The sequence below is a fragment of the Mesoplodon bidens genome (genome assembly GCF_964165515.1).
Source record: "Mesoplodon bidens genome assembly, chromosome: 2".
NCBI lineage: Eukaryota > Metazoa > Chordata > Mammalia > Artiodactyla > Ziphiidae > Mesoplodon > Mesoplodon bidens.
This window is the reverse complement of record NC_138177.1, coordinates 21,476,459-21,496,568: the sequence shown is the minus strand read 5'-3', so window position 1 is coordinate 21,496,568 and position 20,110 is coordinate 21,476,459. Positions and strand designations below refer to the sequence as shown.

General features: G+C 52.3%; 1 protein-coding gene and 1 pseudogene across 2 annotated transcripts in view; one reads left to right on the top strand and one right to left on the bottom strand.

Moving 5' to 3' along the window:
- Positions 1-20,110, bottom strand: part of LOC308627965 (calpain-2 catalytic subunit) — a 54,278-nt gene that overhangs the window by 31,291 nt on the left and 2,877 nt on the right. Inside the window, exon 2 of the mRNA XM_081254482.1 lies at positions 17,961-18,030. Within this exon, the coding sequence (XP_081110608.1) occupies positions 17,961-18,030 (70 nt within the window). The remainder of the gene's footprint in view (positions 1-17,960; positions 18,031-20,110) is intronic.
- LOC308612111 (poly(A) polymerase alpha-like) lies at positions 13,256-14,204 on the top strand (annotated as a pseudogene). Its single transcript has one exon. The product of its transcript is annotated as a poly(A) polymerase alpha-like (transcript).

Here is a 20,110-nt window from a genome sequence, read left to right as displayed (position 1 = left end):
AGAGCAGAAACAACTGTCTTGGGGGCCTCAGTGCCGGACTGTGTGAGCTGGAGGTGAGGACGGGTACCTTCTGGTTGCCTCCCCACATCGAGCCTACACCCTTTTCCATCCTGCCCTCTGCCCCAGAGCTGACCTCGGTGGATGAAACTGTGGGCTCCTGGGGCCTCTGGGTGCTGGGAGGGTTTGGCCAGGGGGGAGCCCTAAAGACCAGAGGGAGGGAGGAAAGTGAGATTAGTGTATTTCTTCCCTGGCTCCTTCTTTGTGAGCTTGGCTCGAGCTATGTCCCTTGGCTGCAGGCACTGTTCCTTCAAGGTGGCATCTGTACACGACCCAGTTCTGGAATCCTGACAACTGCCTCCGACTCACATCAGGGCTCTCTTCTGGGAGGGATGGTTATGCTTCCTCATTTGATTACAGAGGCTTCCAGCCACGCCGTTTATGTCCAACAGTGTTCAAGACTTCTCTGACTAGTGTGGTCTGTCCTCCACCGGCTGTTCACCCTTAGAGCTGACTCCATCCTGGAATTAGTTAGTCATCCATCCAGGACACCATCCTGCCTGGAGAGGCGTAGACAATCATTTACTCCATTTAAAAGGCGGCCCGGGCTTCCCTGGTGGCACAGTGGTTGAGAGTCCGCCTGCCGATGCAGGGGACACGGGTTCGTGCCCCGGTCCCGGAAGATCCTACATGCCTACATGCCACGGAGCGGCTGGGCCCGTGCACCATGGCCGCTGAGCCTGCGCATCCGGAGCCTGTGCTCCGCAACGGGAGAGGCCACAACAGTGAGAGGCCCGCGTACCGCAAAAAAAAAAAAAAAAAAAAAGGCGGCCTGCATTCTCGGCTAGAAAGATTCATCATAAAATTGGCACTTCCTCTTAAGTCAGTCTGTAAATTTAATGCAATCCCAATAAAAAGAGCAAGAGGATTTTTTAAAAATTGGAACTTAGCTGATCCTAAAATTTACAAGGAAAAAGTAAACATAAAGCCTAGCCAGAAAAAAATCTAAAGGGAGCGGAGTCTAGCTCTATTAGCTATTAAAACACATATAGAGCGAAAATATTTAAAACAGTACAGAGCTTGTGCAAGAGTATAGAGAGATACATAAATGGCACAAAACAGAAAGTCCAGAAATAGGACTTAGGACATAGGAATTTAGTAAAGATAAATTATTCACAACTGGAACTGGAACAACTGAGTAGCCATCTAGAAAAAATACAAGTTATAGCTCATCTTGTCATGGGGATAAATTCTAAATGGAATAATATTTACATAAACATAATATTATATATCTTAACAATGTACTTAATATTATTTATATGTTATATATAAATATAAATCTAGCCATTTGTATTATTTACATATTTATTATGTGTTTATATGATATGTTATATTTTAATATGTTCACATTATAAATATATTTATAAATCTATATATCCTAGAAGAGACAATGGGAGAATTCTATTATAATCTTAAAGTGGTGATAGGCTATCAAATTGTAACCTAGGAGCCATAAAAATTTTAAATGATAAACTTTACGTTAAAGTAAAAAAAATTTGCATGGTAAAAAAAATCACAATAAGCAAGGTCAAACTAAAAATTAATAGGGAAAAATATCTGTTATTCAGATCCCGGACCACAAGTGATATATAAATCTTCCTAGTATTTAAAAGGAAAAAAATGAAAGCTCAATAGAAAAATGGGCAAAGATATAAAGAGTTAATGGAAAAAGGAAAAATTAATGTCTCTTACACATAGTAAAAGGCATATTTATCCTCACTCATCATAAAAGAAACATAAAGTAAAACTATACTAAGATACCATTTTTCACCTTTCGGATTGCAAAGGTCAAAAGCGTGATCATTTGGAGAGCCTGTGGGGGAATGTACACACTCAATCCCGACAAAGGCAATTTGAGGATATCGTCAATATACTCCAGCAATTCCACATGTAGTAATCTTCCTACAGACATACTCCCGTGTGAAAATAATGTATGTGTAAGGTTATTTATTGCAGCACTGGTTGCAACAAAAAAGACTAAAGGTAAATGTTCATCCATAGAGAGCAGGTGAAACAAACTATGTTCCCTCTACGACAATATTCTGTGCAGCCCTAAAAAGAAACGAAGATGGTTTCTGTTGATACGGAATAATCTCCAAGATGTGTTAAGTGAAACAAAGCAAGGTACAGAACAGCAACAACAAAAAGGGGGAAACAGAAAAAAGAAAAAATGGGCGAACATAGTATTGGCTCCCTTTTTGTAATTCATATCTTCACAATCTGAAGTTATTTTTGGATGATTTATTATATAGAACATGTGTCCTTCTATGTGCTTAAATTATAGTTTTATTACCAGAAATTATAGTTTATTGCCTTCAATAGATAATTGGTTATGTCAGTATTTGCAGTAAAAGAAAAAAAGTAGCTTAATATCAGGTCTTCTAAATGAAAATTATCCATAATAATTGGTCTCTAGTCAGTAAGAACAAACAACCAATCAAGTCACTTATTCCTGTGTCCCCTAAAGTGTGTTGTGTAGAAACTAGTTCCTTGGGGTTAACAGATGCTCCTTGAGAAATGGGTTCTGTGGTCAAGTAAGTTTGGGAAATGCAAAGCTAACCAGGTCAAGTGTGGAGACATCTCAGAGCCTTTCAATAATTACGCACTGTGACCTTCCCAAGGATAAGGGGAGTGGGGTATAATATGAATGTTACCCAAATTTATTTGACCCTGGAACCCTTGCTGTTGACATCTCACACAGGCAGGGACCATGGAGCTCACTGGAGATCCTGGCTTACCTCGTGAGGGCACAGGAGCCGCCGGCTCACCCTGGCAGGTTCCCCAGGAGCTGGGCTGCTCAGAACCAGATCTTCCCTGGGGGCCCAGTGAGCGGCTATCAGCATCAACACTAGCTGCAGGGACCACCTCTAGTGGCTGAGGTCCTTCTGACAGCACCCATGTGCTTTTCCCTCTCTCCAGGTTTTGACATCCTCTTCTTTCTGGATTGTCTATACTTTATTAATTTAATTTAATTTAATTTAATTTTGGCTGCTTTGAGTCTTCGTTGCTGCGCACGGTCTTTCTCTAGTTGCGGCAGGCGGGGGCTACTCCTCATTGCGGTGCGCAGGCTTCTCATTGCGGTGGCTTCTCTTGTTGTGGAGCACGGGCTCTAGGCGCGCGGGCTTCAGTAGTTGTGGCTCACGGGCTCTAGAGCGCAGGCTCAGTAGTTGTGGCACACAGGTTCAGTAGTTGTGGCTTGCGGGCTCTAGAGTGCAGGCTCAGTAGTTGTGGTGCATAGGCTCTAGAGCACAGGCTCAGTAGTTGTGGCATGCAGGCTTCAGTAGTTGTGGCTTGCGGGCTCTAGAGTGCAGGCTCAGTAGTTGTGGCGCACGGGCTTAGCTGCTCCGCGGCATGTGGGATCTTCCCGGACCAGGGCTCAAACCCGTGTCCCCTGCATTGGCAGGCGGATTCTTAACCACTGCGCTACCAGGGAAGTCCTGTCTATAGAATTGATTATTTTTCTTTATAATATATGGTTTCATTGTATGCCTTTTCTTGGGGGGGGTGAGTTGAGGCCAAAAAAATTTCTGAGGAATGAGGCACGGCACATCTAAACACTTAACACCTCTGACTCACCACCTGTCATCTGACTTTCTCATTCTGGGAGCCTGATACCTGCCTCGGTCTGTCCAGAGCCCTGCACACAAGCAGGAACAAGTATCAGAGCTGGGTCACTAGAGGTCCTTGACCACCCTGGCTCTCTGCAACATTTCCTTTCAGCAGGTGGCTGCTGGCCCCGTCCATCACTGAGGAAGCACACAGGGCCCTGCCCAGAGGTTCCTGAACCACCCTGAAGGCCTGCCAGCAGGCTCGACAGGCTGACCGCTCCCATATCCGGGCTCCCCCGATACCCTGCCCCTCCTTTCTGTCCTGGGAGACACTCGGCCAGTACAGGCCTGTGAGGCTGGGGAGGGAGGCTGGGGGATCTTCTGCCCTGCTGCCTATCCTAGAAGCCCACCTGGGTGCCCCTCCCTACAGGAGCCCGCTGCCCCCTTCCTCTGCACATCCGCACCACGTGCAGACGAGACTCCAGGGACACTACAGTCCTCACCCTGCACTGAGGTGGGACCTCGAACGCAAGTACCGAGGGAAAGGGACACGTGCATTACATGCCCTAATGTGAAAATGACCGAGAGCAGGTTAGTGGGGGAAAAGGGAGAGGCAGGGTTCTGGGAGTCTGGAGCCGGGGTAGGGGTGGAGCAAATAAAAAGCACGAGAGAAAGGAAACCAGCCGAGGCGGGGGCGGTCCAGGACCTCACGCCAGACCTGCCCCTTGAACTTGGACTTAGGTGGGCGCGAGGTTCCCTGCCCTCCCCAGTGGGGACCTCTGGATCCCTATCAAAGGTGTGTCTCGCTGGAGGCTGTGTTCCTGCCCGTTCCCTTAAAGAACTGCCCTCACTGGCTCCTCATCTTGCTTCGCACCCCGTTCTCTCACCTTCCTCCTGGCACCAGGAGGCCCCTGCACCAACTCCACTCTCTCGGGGTTCCTCAGACGCTGGCTCTCGGCTGCCCTGCCCGTGCCCTTTGGCCGGGTTTGTCCCTCCAGCCCAGGCCCTAGGGATCACCCTTCCTGCACAACCTGCTCTACAAGTCCACTCCACGCTGTCCTGGGGTTCTCGCTGCCAGCCCTGAGCTAGAGGGAGGTGCACAAGCCCGCTGCAGGGTGCCTGCCCACCGGGAGCACTGGCCCGCTGGATGAGAACCTGGGTGCCGTCAGCCTGGGTGCTGGTGGGTCCCAAGGAAGGCTGCGGCTGGGCTGATGTGCTGACCCACCACGGAGGTTGGAGGGGGAGGAGCGCCTTGGCTGGCCTTCCCGGATCCCAGGCACAGGGCAGGGGCTCCACAGGCACCCACAGCCCTGCGGGGCCTCCAGGGGATCCCCAAACCAGAAAGGAAAGATCCCCTGGACGGAGCTAGGAGGACTGACCTGGATTTGAATCCTGATACTGCCACTTTAGACTGTGTGATCTTGAACACATTTCTTAATTGCTCTGAGCCCATGTTCTCTCAGCTGTGGAAGGGGGATACTACACACATATCCTCAGAGGGTTGTTAGGATCAGATGAAAAAGGGAAACCGGGGGTCCTGGATGGGCTTCAGAGACCTGGAACCCGAAAACACTGTGTGCACAGTTTGCATGTATGCAGATATATGCATTTTCTAGGGAGGAGTCAGGTTTCCCTCCCACTCACACCCCCAAAATTAAGAAACAACAGAGCCAGAACATGGAGTTCAAATTCCAGCTCTGACTCAGGGCAAACTACTCCCTTTGTGCCCATTTCCTCATATATACAATGCGTTTCATGATAGGAAATGGCCTCACAGAGTTGAGAGTTAAATGGGAGAAAAAAAGTCAAACATTTAGAACACTGTCTCTGAGGGTTTGCTCTGTTTATCTTCTAAGTTTATAAGGGAGAAAACTGAGGCCCAGAAGAGGTGAAGTCTCGAGTTAAGCCCTGTTTCGGAAAGGGTGACAGCTCAGGATGCGGGTGCGGGTAGGAGGAGGGAGTGACACGGGGGAGGACCGTGACCTGCTGAGTGCATCTGGGGCCTGTCTCAGCATCCTGAGCCCCGGCCGAATCTTCTGAAGCAAGCAGGGGGTAGGGGGGACGGTAAATAAAGGTAAAGGAGGCGCACTGATGAGCACGTAGACACGAACGCATTTACTCAAAACCCAAGAATGGCCCCTGCAGTGGTGGAGCCCCTCACCTTCACCCCTGCCCGCGCCTCACCTGGGACTGTGGCCATTGCCCCCTACGCCCACCCCCACCCCAGCGCAGGACCAGGGGCCCGATACCCGCCCCCTGGGCTGAGGATGGCTTCGCAGACTCTGCTCTGACCCCTCACAGAAGACAAGGCAAGAGGTTCCTTTAACAACCAAACTGCCTCCCCCGTCTCTGCAGTTTGATGCTCACTTTCTCTTCCCGCATGGCTTTCCTGTGGGTATTCGCACAAAATTTTACTGTTTCTGTGCCTACGGCGGAAGAGTATTCATGCATTAATTCTGAATTTATTCACTTGTTCAATGACTATTTAGTGTCGTTCTCTCTGGCCCACCCTTGGGCACCTGCTGAGATCACTTAAGCCACTTTTCTCAAGGGACCTCAGGGAATCCCCTCGTAGTTCAGACCTCCCCCTCCCCTTCTAATTTGCTTGGGAAAAGGAGGCTTGAGTAGGATCTTGGCTCGTTCCTTAAGCACAGCTGCCTCACCCTCCTGGACTCGGGCACCCAGGCTACCTGGATAAAGGTTTAACTGTCCCCAGCCGGGCTGCCCTTGTCCGGCTCCCCTGCAGCCTCGCTGTGACCGTGACCATGTACACACAGGCTTCCCTCCACTGCACACGCTCGGCATGCCCAGATCCCCACCCTCTGAGCACACAGCACCCACGGGCAGACCTCATGAATAGCTCCTTTAAGCTCCGGAGCCCTCTTCTAAAAAGATAAATTCATGCAGAGCCACGTCGGTAAATTTCCAGAGCTGTGCTCCCCGGGCCTCTGGGTCCAGTCCCTCAGGAGCACAGGCTGAGCACAGGCCGAGGACGCCTGGGGCCCACTGCAGTGGGGAGGGGTGGAATGGGGCTGGAATGGCGATGAGGATTACACTGGTGGCTGCTGGAAGCTTTCCCAAGAGGGGAGCGTGATGTTTGTCGTGTGCGTTCTGCTCCCTTCCCTCCCACCCTCACTGTCTCCTCCACCCACCGGGGGGCGGATCAGAGGACCCAGGAGATGCTGGCTCCCGGGCCACCTGTCCTGCTGCAGCTCCATCACTCTAGGGCGTGGTGCCTGCTGACCGTCCCGGGAGGACGGAAGCTCTGTGAGGGCAGGGGCCCTGTCAGCGTGGAGCGCGTGCTCCATGAAGCAACACAGGCTGAGGAAGCTCTTCATCTCGGAGGAGAAAGAGCGGACAGGACATGAAGCCCAGGGCCAGCCCTGCAGAGCTCTACACCCCCAGCCCGCCCTCAGCACCCCTCACTGCTGCTTCCCGTGGCTCCTTGGGCACACCAGCCGCCCCGAGAGCCTCTGAGCACCTGACTGGCGTACGTGCTTCTTCTGCCTCCCACCCGGTCTCAGACGTCCCTCCTGAGCCAGGTCTAGAGAAGGATGCTTCTCACGCTCGGGCTCACCAGCCGGCGTGGGGAACAACGTGGAAACACCATCGGAGAAGACGGGGCTGAGCGCCAGGACTCAAGTCCAAACAGGGCACACGGGCTGTAGGGGCATGGGGTTCGAAGAGGGGAGCTTGGACTGGTCCTGAGGGCAGGGTGGAGGTGGGGGGGAAGCGCCTGCAGGGAGAGAGGTGGTCAAGTGCAGGCACCGGACGGTATGGGGGGCGGCGTGGCACCGTCCAGGAGGGCGGGGAGCAGGGCAGAGGGGGCGCGAGGACGCCAGGGGTCTGGGGGGGCAGAGTCTGGAGAGGGGTTACACTTCCGCAGAGTCTGAACTGACCCCGAGGGAACTTAAAGGAAGGCTCCCTTTCACCCTTTCTTCTTGTGCACAGACCCTCCAGGCACGAGAAAATAGCACTTGCACTTTCCAGAATGGGCTTCTTCCTGCTGGGGAAGCACACACGTGGCTCTGCTTCCTCGGTCCCACACCCTCCCTCCACCTCTCTCTCTTCTTAGTCATCCTTGGGGACTGTCCCATCCCTTGCCGTTCCCCTCCTGTGTCCTCACACTGCATCCCAGCTGACCCCGACTACAGCATGATCAGAACTGATATTTAATTTGTCCATTTAACTGTTTCCCCCACTGGCCGTCACTTCCCTGATGACAGGGCCTCTGGCAGTAACGTCAGAATGGACCGGTGACAGGCAGGCACCCAGAGCAGGAATCCAGGTGAGAACTAAGGCCCATGTGGAGTAATGGGGCCTTGGTAGGTGGAGAGGCTTGGAGAGGCGTGACGAGGGATTAAGGACCCAGAACAGAGAGGACCAGGTGGATGTGGGAGAAGGAGCTGGAGACAAGAAGAGTCTGGTGCAGAGAAAGGACCGCGGTGTTTTTGGTGGTTGTTGTTTGTCTCCTTCTGCCTAAAGTCCCAGCCCACTGCTCTTCCGGTCACAGGCACCCAATAAAGCTGGCCGAATGGAAGCAGAAAGGGCCTCGGGGCCCGGCTGGGTGTCTCAGGAAAGCTCGGCAGGTGAAGGGAGTCCTGAAGCTGGCAGCACCAGCCCAGCCCGCTGAGTGCCCCTCCGCCCTGCGTACTGGGAAGTCCCAGAGAACAGAGGACACACCTGCCCCAGCCACGATGGGCTAGCGTCCGAGCAGCCTTGGGTCACTACTGGTGAAGGACAAGGCCATTATTCAAAGGGGAGGAACCGTGGCATCTTCCCAAAATGGCAGCCACGATATTTCCAGCTTCACATGTTCTTCTAGGACCTTCCCCACCAGGGGGTGGAATCTGCATCCCTCCCCTTGAACCTGGCGGCCCTCTGTCTGTCTCAGTGAATAGATATGGCAGAAGTGATGCTCTGTGACTTCTGTGTAAGAAGTGGAGCTCCCTTAAAGCCTCCATGGAAGAGACCACATAGGATGCAGGAAGACCCCGGAGATTCAGCTGACGAGCCTCCAGCCCAGGCACCAAACACATGCGTGGGGGGCCTTCGGGTGACCTGAGCCCGTCTCCATCTGACTGCAACCCCACGAGGGACCCTGAGAGAGTCCCCCCGCTAAGCCCAGTTATCTATCCTTCAGAACCACAGGAGAGAATGAGAAAATGATTGCTGTTGTTTCAAGCCTTTGATGGTGGGGCAGATCGCCACGCTAGATACAGGTGCAAGGAGACCGGGACCTTCCTGAAATCTATACCTGGCCAGGGGCAGTAAGAGGTACCTGCAAGCTGACAGAGTCTGCCCCGGGGCGGGGGGGGGACGTGCCAGCAAGAGAGGCGTCAACACGGAGAGATGCCAGTGCCAGGATGCCGTGCCCAGACACCCAGTCACTCTGCGGTCCCCGGGGCACCCCAGGACCTGAGATGCACCGCACGTGCCTGCTCCGGGAAGCTGGTGAGACAGACGGCCCGCCAAGGGGAGCGTCCCGAGCCGCAGAGAGGGCCGGTCTCCTCCTTCGCTGCAGCAGCTCCCGGGGGAGAGCTGGAGCGCCTCTCAATGGGGTCAAACGTCCCAGCCATGCCGCCCTGACTGCAGCTCGATGTTTCCTCCTTCCCCAGGACGACGCTTACTCCTAACTGTGGCTGGCTTAGGGGAGATGATTCTGGACGTGTGTGGGGTTGGTCTTCACCAGCTGCCAGCACAGGCATCGCACCCTGGATGCCCAGTGACTGCCCTCCGCCTGCCCCGTGGTACTTACTGCGTCCACAGCCTCCTCCTCTCCCCGGATCTACCACTGTTTCCCCGCCAGGAACGTTCTTTGCCCCCCTTACCCCCAAGGGATTTTTGGCTCTGTGTGGAGACATCTTTGGTTGTCATGCTTGGGGAGGGCTGCCAGCGCATCTAACGGGCGGAGGCTGGGAACGCTGCCATGCATGCCACAGCGCTCAGGACACCCCCATGATGGAGAATGAGCCGGCCGCAACCACCAGCAGGGCCGAGGTCGGGAAACCCTTCTCCCTCTCAAGTCCTGCTTGTCTTGTGCTTCATCCCTGCAGGGCTTTGTGCCTTTGCTTTCCATGGTGACAGCTAGATAGATGAGAAAGGGACCAAGATATCGAGGCTGATTCTGGCTAAATTTGACCCTTCCCAAGACACTGGTATTTAACAGTCTCCAGCAGACCTGAGACCCTGCTGACAGAATAACTCTCTCCTGGCCTAGGCAGCCTGGGGCGTCTCAGCTTTGGAAGGAAGTCCTTGGGAGCCAATAGGCGCTCCCACAACCCCGGGGCTGCTGGTGTTCCCCAGAGGAAGTGCACACCCTGCCAGTGCCCGGCCCTGTGCCATGGTAGCCGATGAGTCCCACGGGGACATCCCTTCCGTGACTGCTTGCTTCACTGTCTGGAGCAGCCCAGAGAAGGGTACCCCCAAAGCGGAATGACCCCCTACACACAATCACGTCTCATTATACCGGCACTGTCGGGGGGGAGGTGGAGGTGCTCCGTTCTGCTCACGTCCCAACCCTGGTAAACACGGGGCTTCAGCCTCCTTCCGTGGGCTGCAAGCAGAGCTGCAGCAAGAACAAATGATCCAAACCACAGGCGTGCCCTCTCCCTCCCTTCGCCTGCTGCTCCTGACGAGGCGGCCCTGAAAGGGAGAAGGGAGGATGGACGGGGACGAGGATGCCGAGGCCTCAGGGTCACACTGTCGCACACCGAACCTGCACGGACGAACCAGACTCTCGGAAGGGAGGCCCTGCCCCGTGCCGCCCTCGGCTGCCCTGGACTGGGAGGACGCAGCCTCCCGGTTGTGGGTGTCGACTCTGCCCCCCAGCTCCCTGCGGCCGTGGACGCTGCGGTCACTACCAGATAGCAGAGCTACCAGCCAGCTCTCCGTAGCCCCGTGTCTTCCTGCCATCCACATCCACATCCACATCCTCGCCTTCCTCCCCAACCCCTCCGTGCCCAGAGGCCCCGGCAGGCGAGGAGGTGGAGCCAACCCCATCTTAGATTCCTACTCCTCAGAATTCCTTCCTCACCTCCCGGAGGAGCCAGAGGGTGAGGATCTACTTTCCTGGTTTCCTGGGGGCCTTCACAGTGTTGAACTAAAGGTAAGGTCTCACTGCAGCTGGGGTGGCAAAACACACGGGAGAGATCACATCGGGGGTTGCAATGAGAATGAACGTTAGAGGTTTTCTCACTCTGGTCCTCATCCCCAGAGAGAGAGGAACCATCAGTCATACAGCCTTAAGGTTCTCCGCCTCACGGGAAAAGGAGAGGACAGACATGTCACCTCGTTCCCATTTCAAAGGTGGGTAAGTAGAGGCTTGAGACTGAAAATAGCAGGCGCACTACAGGCAAAGCGAGTGCTGGGAGAGGAGAGGGCCCAAGCGTGGTGGCAGTGAGGAGCCTCCTGGCCTTTTGGGAAACGTCAGGGAGCAACGGCCATTGCACGAGCCCTGAAAGTTGGAGCAGGAGACTTCACCGAGTTTCTTGAACTTTTCTCCAAACACCAACGCCTTGGTCACCTCCGAATGCCAAGTGCCAGAGACGGACCCCATTGGTTGTTCAAGACACAGCAGGCCATGTTCCACCTCCCCTCCCCAGCCTCATTTCCGTACTCCCCTCAAGCCACACTCTCCCCAAAGGGAACTTGCAATTTGCAGTTATTAAACCCTGACTAAGTGTCAGCCTCTGGCACTCTGAGCTTTCCATGCCTTATTTAATTTCATCCTCATAGGCCTCTGAGGTAGATACTACTATCATCCCCATTTTATGGATGAGAAAACTGAGGCTTAACAAGGACGGTGATTTACCCATGTGATAGAGCCAGGAAGCGGTAGAACCAAGAGGCCAACCTCTAACTGATGGACACCCAAGTCCTCACTCTGGACCCTGCCATTTACAGATGTTTACTGATGTACGTGCCTTGCTTGGCTCTGTGTGGAGACCATCCCACCCCGGAAAGTCAAGGATGGGAGGCCGGATCCCAGCGCTGCAGTGGCCATAACGCACATGTGGCTTTTCATGTTCAAACTGAAGAAAATTAAAAATTCAGTTCCTTGGTTGCATTAGTCGCACTTCAAATGCTCCACATGTGGCGTGCAGCCACCATACTGACAGTGTAGGACATTCGCATCACTGCTAAAAGTGCTGGTGGACAGTGCTGGTCTAGAGTCTGCCCCACTGCACACAGGCCACCCAACGCTGGCCCAGCCAGAGCAGACTACCCTCCTCCTGGGGCTTCCTCGCCCCACTGTTGCTGCCCAGGACCTCACTAGACCTCACAGAACACATGGCCCTTCATTTCTGAAATCCCCTGTATGGGGGCCTCTCTGTGGCTGATCCTGTGGGGGGTGATCTGAGCAAGGGTCTCAGATCCTGGGGTGGAGATGTCATTGCTCAACAAACGTGATCTGCAGCCTGGTGCCGGCAGGGTGCGGTGGAGAGCAGGGACTGCCAGTGGAAGTCACAGAATGTCAGAAGTAGTGAGACCTTACAGAACTAGGATCCAATCCCCTCAACTCAGAAACAGAGCAGAGTCCACACAGGGATGTGGCCTGGCTCCTGGCTCAGGGAGCACCCGAACAAGCAAAAAGTCACACTCTGATCCACAGGCCCACGGGGAGCAAAGGAACCGTGTAAACTCTTTGGAAGTTTCCTCTGACTTCAGAGGAACATGTACATGACAATGGGGGGGATTCTTTGGGGAGGATTCCCACTGACTCTCCACCCTGGGGAGAGGAGGTCAGGGACAGCCAAGGAGAGATGTGCCCAGCTTTAGGCCTCGGATGAGGCAGGAACCCCACTGTGTGACTGCCGAGGCTGGGGCAGCCAGGGCAGGACGGGGCCGCTGGGAGATTCATCCCTGGCCCGTTTATGGGCCTGTCTCAGGTGCAGCAGGAAAGGAAGCTGGGAGCACAGGCAGCAGCCACAGGGGAGAAAAGCTGTGAAAAAGCATTTATAACCAGAAGAGCTGCCGGGGAGAGCACAGGAGGACTCACGGACGCACATATCTGCCCCAGGAGCTGGGAGAAGCCACTGGGGTCGGGGACGGTGAGGGCAGTGCTGGGGCTGGCAGTGAAGCCACTGTTTTAAGAAAGAGGAAAAAATATATTTATTTTCCCCACCAAACCAGCCAACACCTATTTTCTAGTACTTTTTTTTTTTTTTAACTACAAGCACTCTTTTTTAAAAAGGCACCTACAAATTCCAATAGAGGGGCATCCTACAAAATCCCGGACCAGTACTCCTGAAAAGTGACAAGGACATCCAAAACAGGCTGAGAAACTGTCAAAGCCAAGAAGAGCCTTAGGAGACATGACAACTAAATGTAATGTGGTGTCCTGGATGGGATCCTGGGGCAGAAAAAGGACCTTAAGTAAAAACTAAAGAAAGCTAAAGTATGGGCTTTAGTTAATGATAATGTATCAATACTGGTTCATTAACTGTAGCAAATGTCCCACGCTTAATAATGTAAGAAGCTACCAGTAGGGGAAACTGGGCTGGTGTGTATGGAACTCTCTGTCCTATCATCTCAATTTTTCTGTAAACCTAAAACTGTTCTAACAAAGTCTGTTAAAATGTTTAAAAGGCACCTATTAAAATAGCTTTTAAAAATTATAATTTAAGGGGGTTGGACCCAGGGCTGAGGCAGGCACCCCTCACCCCCGTCTCAGTGGGTCATGCCCAGGGCGGCAGCGGGGGAGGCGGGTGACTGGGCAGTGCCCGCGCAGGAGACCATGCGGTTTCCAGTTACAACGCACGGATCACAGCAAACACAGCGGCCACAGAAGCACTATGGCATTACCTCCCCCATCAGCTTAGCAGCCCCCAAGGAGACTGACTGCCTACTTACACAGAAACTAATTGAGACTCTGAAGCCCTTTGGCATTTTTGAAGAGGAAGAGGAACTGCAGCGCAGGCTTTTAATTTGGGGAAAATTAAATAACCTGGTAAAAGAGTGGATACGAGAAATCAGTGAAAGCGAGAATCTTCCACGGTCTGTAATTGAAAATGGTGGTGGAAAAAGTTTTACATTTGGATCTTAGAGATTAGGACTACATACAAAAGGTGCCGATATTGATGCGCTGTGCGTTGCACCAAGACATGTTGATCGAAGTGATTTTTTCACCTCATTCTACGATAAGTGGAATTTACAGGAAGAAGTACAAGATTTAAGAGCTGTGGAAGAAGCATTTGTACCAGTTATCAAACTGTGTTTTGATGGGACAGATAGAGACTGATGTTTTGTTTGCAGGATTAGCACTGCAGACTCTTCCAGGAGACGTGGGCTTAAGAGATGAGTCTGCTTACAAACTTAAATATAAGATGCGTAAGAAGTCTTAACGGTTGCAGGGTAACCGAGGAAATTTTACATCTAGTACCAAACATGGACAACTTCAGGTTAACCCCGAGAGCTATCAAACTGTGGGCCAAACACCACAACATCTATTCCAATATATTAGGTTTCCTCCGTGGTGTTTCCTGGGCTATACTAGTAGCAAGAACTTGCCAGCTTTGTCCGAATGCAATAGCATCATCTCTTGTACATAAAGTTTTCTTGGTATTTTCTAAATGGTATGTGTTTAGATTATATTAAAATAAAATGGATTGCAGACACTGAAAACAATTATAATTTAAGAATCATTGAAAAAGTTAGTTACAGTATTTAAAAATGGGAAAATAGGGAGAGGTTGAATTTGTTCAGGATTCTACAATTTGCCAGTGTGTTTGCCTACATTAATCGCATTTTTCATCACAGCCCTGGGAAAGGAGTATTATCATTATTCCCATTTTATAGAAGAGGAAACTGAGGCTCAGAGAGCTTGGGTAACCTGCCCAAAGTCACCCAGGCTAGTAAGCAGGGAAGGAAGCAGGAACTGGAAACCTCCTTCCTGCACGCTTTTCCCACTGGCCCTGCCCTTCCCCACTCTCTGCTGAGCCTGGCTGTGGGGAGGGGCACCCTGTAGCCAAACATCTCCCAGCGCCTGGCGGCCCACGTGACTTTTAGGGGTAGAGGCAGGGTGATCCACCTGAGCGGACAGGTTACAAAGACACGGGGCTGTGCGGTTTCAACAGCTCTGACAGCGTTGGCAGCCTCGAGCCTTCCCCCAGGAAGCCGAGGGCCTATGGGGGCAACTGGCCAGGGCAGCTACCTTCCTCTGAGAGTTTTGAAGGCTGTGGGGTCCATGGGGGGCTATGAGGGGCAGTGGTTAAAGCCTAGCAGTGGCCCAGTGAAAACCAAAGATAGGAGGAGCTCAGGTCTGGGGTCTCCTGGGCTCCTGGGGCCACTCCATGGCCATCACTTGTAAGAAGAGGCTGAGAGCAGCAACTCCAGAGCCATATTTAGCTGTAGGGCCAGCCTGGCCGAGGCTCAGCCTGGCCGAGGCTCAGCCTGGGTCTCCAGCCCTTCCTCCAGATGGGCAGATTTTTCTTCACTGACTCAATGCTGAGCACAACCAAGGTCTGCAGAGCAGATGGCTCACGTCAGAGCAGTTCTGCAAACATGGTTGGAATGACTTTGCTGAGGCTTCCAGCTGACCCTCTGGGAAAGTGGGTGGGAGCTGGTGGATTAACCATCGCTGGGCAGCCCTGTGAAGTGAGGCAGGAGGCTGAGAAATGTACAAGTCCCAGGATGGGCCCCGCCCAGGTTCACTGGTGAACTGAGGGAGTCTCAGGGTAGAAAGTACATGTAGGAAAATAAATTTTGCTTTGAGAATTTTACCTCCAAAACCCCTCAACATAGCCTCATGGCCACTTGTGATGGGAGTGAGAAGAGTGTGGAAAGCTTTAAAATCAGATCAGGGTTCTTTCCTTTGGCAATTTTTAGCTTTGTGGCCTTGCATGGGCTCCCCACCCCCTGCCTCAGTTTTCTTATCTGCAGAGCTGGGATGAAAATATTTACTTGGATGATTACATGAGACAATGCAATGAAAATGCTCCACGAGTTGCAAACTGTTATACAGTGATAGGGGCTGTTATCATTCCTGCTCTGAAATAAGGGATCTGCCCTCGTTGCTTTGATTCTCTAGCACAAGATGTACACTCAGTGTCAGGCATGAGGAAAGACTCTAGAATAGCTGAATGCCCCATCGTAGGGGATCTCTGAGGTCACCCCGTTGACTCTTCCCCTCCCTCCCATTTTCAGAAGAGACTGAGGTTCCAAGTGATGACGCGCCCACGGTCTGCCAACTAAGAGCTGAGCCTTGACTCGCATCTCTGGTTGTGTGGCCAGGTGTCAACTGCCGCAGCCCCCCTGTTTCTGGTGCTTCTGAACCTGCTGAGACCTGGTGACAGTCACCACCCCATGCACAGTCACCCTGTGTCCGGATGCCAGAATCAGAGTGAGAGTTCAGTCCACCACATTTCACAGATCGTAATCAAACCCAGATCCTCCAAAATAAAAGGCCAAGAGAACAAAATGGCCAATGTGGTGTAAAAACAAACCTTAGAAATTACAGACCTGATGACTGAGAAATGTTTTAAAGGACTTACACTTAACCTTGTTTCTATTTGATTTGGTGCATGCCATGGGGATTTTTGCCCCAGGAGTGTAAGCTTTGCGACTCTCCTCTCCAAATGGCCTGACAGTATTTAACCAGGACTTAAATCTTGCAATTTGGCCCTTAAGATGTCATTAAACTTTAAAGTAGATGTTTAGTCTAGGTGTGGAATTTAGCCCAGGTATGACAGTTGTCATTTTTGTTTCCAGATTTCCTAAAGCCCCCATGGTTGGTCAAAGTCTCCATCAGCTTCTAGCCCTGTTAACTTCCATTTTCTCTAACCAGTGGATTTTCCTGGAGCACCCACCTAGGTGCCCGAGGCCCCCTGGGCATCTCTCTTTTGTGGGGGAGAGAAGGTGGGAAATGGGAGGTATGTTTTCTGTGGGTAAGAATGTGCTCTGGCATCTCAGGAATTTGCACACAGAGGCTGAGCCCAGAGAGCGGCGTTTGCTCGCCCAGCCCTGGGTCATGCTCTCGGAGACCCATTTCAAGGGGTCGCCAAGGGGCTCCCAGTGTGCCTGTCCTAACGATTCACACAAATGCCCTGACATCCCTCAGAGACTGAAAACTTTCCATGCCCCTTCTGGGGAGCCTAGCTCAGGGGTTAAACACACAGACTGTCTGCATTTGCATTCCAGGCCCTCACTTCAGCTGTTGGATGACCTCAAACTAGTCACTCCCAGGACAGAACCTCTGCTGGGTGGGCCAGGAAAGAAGGTACAATTCAAGATGATTAATTTTGTTACTGATAGACTAGTCTGGAAAGCAAGTTGGAGCTGATGGCTCGAAACAAGTTTTTGGTTATTCGCAGCAAATAATCTGCTCCGGGGATCAGAGGCCCATATCTATTATGAGTAAAAAAAATGAGCGTGGATTCTATGAGAATCTTCAATGGTGGTCCCAGGCCCCATCGTTAAGACTTCTTTGCAGAACCCTCGGGTCCTGTATAGCAATAAACAACAAGGTCCTACTGTATAGCACAGGGGACTATATTCAATATCTTATGATAAACCATAATGGAAAAGAATATGAAAAAGAATACATGTATAACTGAATCACTTTGCTGTACAGTAGAAATTAACACAACACTGTAAATCAACTTTACTTCAATAAAATAAATTAAAGAAAAAAAAAGAAAACTTGGGGGCTTTCATGCCAAAGCTGGAGCAGGTTCCAATCTCAGCAGGCACTATGTCCAGAAAATCAGAGCTCAGCTACAGAGAGCAAAGTTTCAGACCCTCACGATTCAGCTACTCCAGTTAAACTTACTTAAATGAACATTTCAATTGCCTCTGTGACAATAAGCACCGCGTTCACTGTTGTGATACCATGGTGAGCTCGTCCTGCAAACACTGAGAATGCCCTGGTACGTTAACTTCCTCCCAGCAGCGAGTGTTAGGGTTTCCTCTTCCTCCACACGCTGAGTCACCATCTCATCCCTGAACCCCAGAGAACTGATGTCTCAGTGCTGCAACCGGGCCTGGGCTAGTCCTCCCACCTGGCCCTCAGCTCAGAGCCTGACTGTTCCGTGGGCCACTAGCAACACTGGCCCCGGGACATACAGACACCAAGGGTGGCTGAGATCCAGAAGCTCCTCCGTCTTCTAGTGGGAGTGTCCTTGTAACTTCAACAACTAGCCCAGTGCAGGGGACCCAGGAGGCCTCACCACACATCTGTGTATTTGTCTGCCGCAGCACGGGGTCCTCAGGGGACAAGACATTCCAGGAAGCTTCTAGAACTGGAAATTGCCAAACTCTCTGGCAAGGGAGCGGAGCCACAGATCATCCCTCACTCCTTCTATCCACAGCCTTTCAGACAAGCCCCCGTAGCCTGTTGGAGATGCCATCACTTACCCAGGGCTCCCTGGCAGATGTCCGTGCGCGTGGCTCCTCCAGTAATAAATTGGGGATCACCGCAGAGCTCCTGGAAACGAGACCCACGAGCTGCTGTCAACCGACCTGGCATGTGCTTCTGTAGTCAGGACACCTCGGTTCCCAGAAGGTGCATCGGACCCCCTCCGTCCCTTCCCCTCCCCTCTAGGGAAAGCTATGCAGTTACAGTTGGACTGCCACGGGACCCCAACGCTCCACACCGCCTACAGCCCACTTCATCACGCTACTTCCTAAGGCCAGGGCAGCGCCCAGTCCAGCCTCCTCTGGGGGCCTTGAGATGGTCCACACTCGGGACCTGCCCTGCCCGCTATGCCGGTCCCTCTCCTCTGTTCCTGCATGGAATTCCTCCCTCTCCCACCCTCTTCTCTCCTTTTCCACATCTTACCGTATCTCAAGACCCACTGCCACCAACTCCACGAGGCCCTCCTTCACAGTCCAGCCCTCACCCATCCTTTTGATCCTGAATCCCAGAGTATGTGTACTCTGCAATTTAGCAGCTAGCTGTGTGCTGTGTGGGGGTGCTGGGTACCAGTCTGTCTTCCTAACACTCACACGCTTCTTGAGGGCGGGGGAAGGTATCTAGCCTTCTGGATTCGTCCACAGGCCATGATACTTGGGGGTCCACATACCGTGAGCCTGCTGTGTGTCAATACTGTGTGTGGTACTTTATCTCAGGCAGCCCTTTCGGGAACACAGATGGACACCAACACCATTTCACAGGTGGGGAAACAGGCTAAGAGATAAAGCCACATGTCCCAAGACACACTGCTCGTAAGCAGTAGATGGCACTGGGATTTGAACTCACCAGTGTAAACCATATATCCTTTCCCTCCTGCCCTGCCCCTAATGGATTACTAACAAGTCTCCAAGGGCTGTCCCACAAGTTGCCTGCTGGAACCTAACCTTGAACAGTGCTGGCCCTCCTGCAGCCCTCTCTGAGTATGCTTCCTGATTCTGAAGAGCCCCACCCCCAAACCACAGAGGAAGTCAGGGCATAAATCTGGGCTTCCCTTGGCCTGGACCCCTTGGCTCGTAAGAGCTCCACCCCATAGCGCCCAGCCCCCTGTACCCATCCCCCCACACCCCTCCCTGTCAAGCAGAAGCTTTTCTTGGGTGAGGCCTGGATCTAGCCCCTGGCCATCCCGGCCTAGGCTGCAGAGGCTCTTTTGGAATCCGCAGCAGAACACACTCCTTTCATGCCTCTGCATTGTCCCTTCCCTGTTCAGGTTGGGCTGTTCGGGGGAATGACAGGGACAGTGAGAATGCTCTTCTGCTGAGGCCAATGAAGCCAGCTTTGCCCGAGGCCCGCCAGCCAAACACTTATCCCGCTGATGGAAGAGTTTGGTGCTGGGAGCCCAAAAATCCTATTGATAATCCTGAGTGTGCCAGGCACTTACCCCAGAAGGATTTTTCCATTACGTCTGAGAAACTTCCTCACACCTTTGGCACCCTCTCCAAAGAAGGCAAAGTTTAGAGTGGTCCTTGGAGATGCTTCAGGAAATTGAAACTTGTACACAACATGAAGGGCACGGAATTACATACGGAACTTAACAGTCCCAGGGAAGGGGTTGAGGGCTTGGGCCTTGGAGTCAGACAACCTGGGTTTGAATTCTGGCGCTGTCACTTCCTATATGGGTTCTATGACCCCGGCCAGTTACTTCACCTCTTTAAGCCTCAGTTTCCTCATCTGTATAATGGGGATGGCGCTGACAAGTGTACCTACCACATCAGGTTGTTCTGAGGGTTAAATGAGATGACTGTGTACACGTGCCTTGGGAAGCGCTCTATAAAAGTCACCTACTGTTAATTATTACTGGAGCAGTTGATCATAATCACTGAACATGAGGCAGGAGATGCAGGTTTGAGGCTGAGTTCAGCCAGCTGAGTGTAAACAAATCATAAACCACTCAGAGGCCTTACATGTTTCAGGGTAAGGTGGGGACTCACACACCTGCCCTCACTCCCACCTGACTGGTGGCACCCTCGGGTGGTGCCGGCTTTTTCCTCGCTGTGCCTCTGCGTCAGCCACAGGGACTGCAGCCATGTGCTCTTCAGCCTCCTTCCCAGCCCCCTGCCCTCTGTGGCCAGTGCCGGAAAGCGCCCTCTGAGGA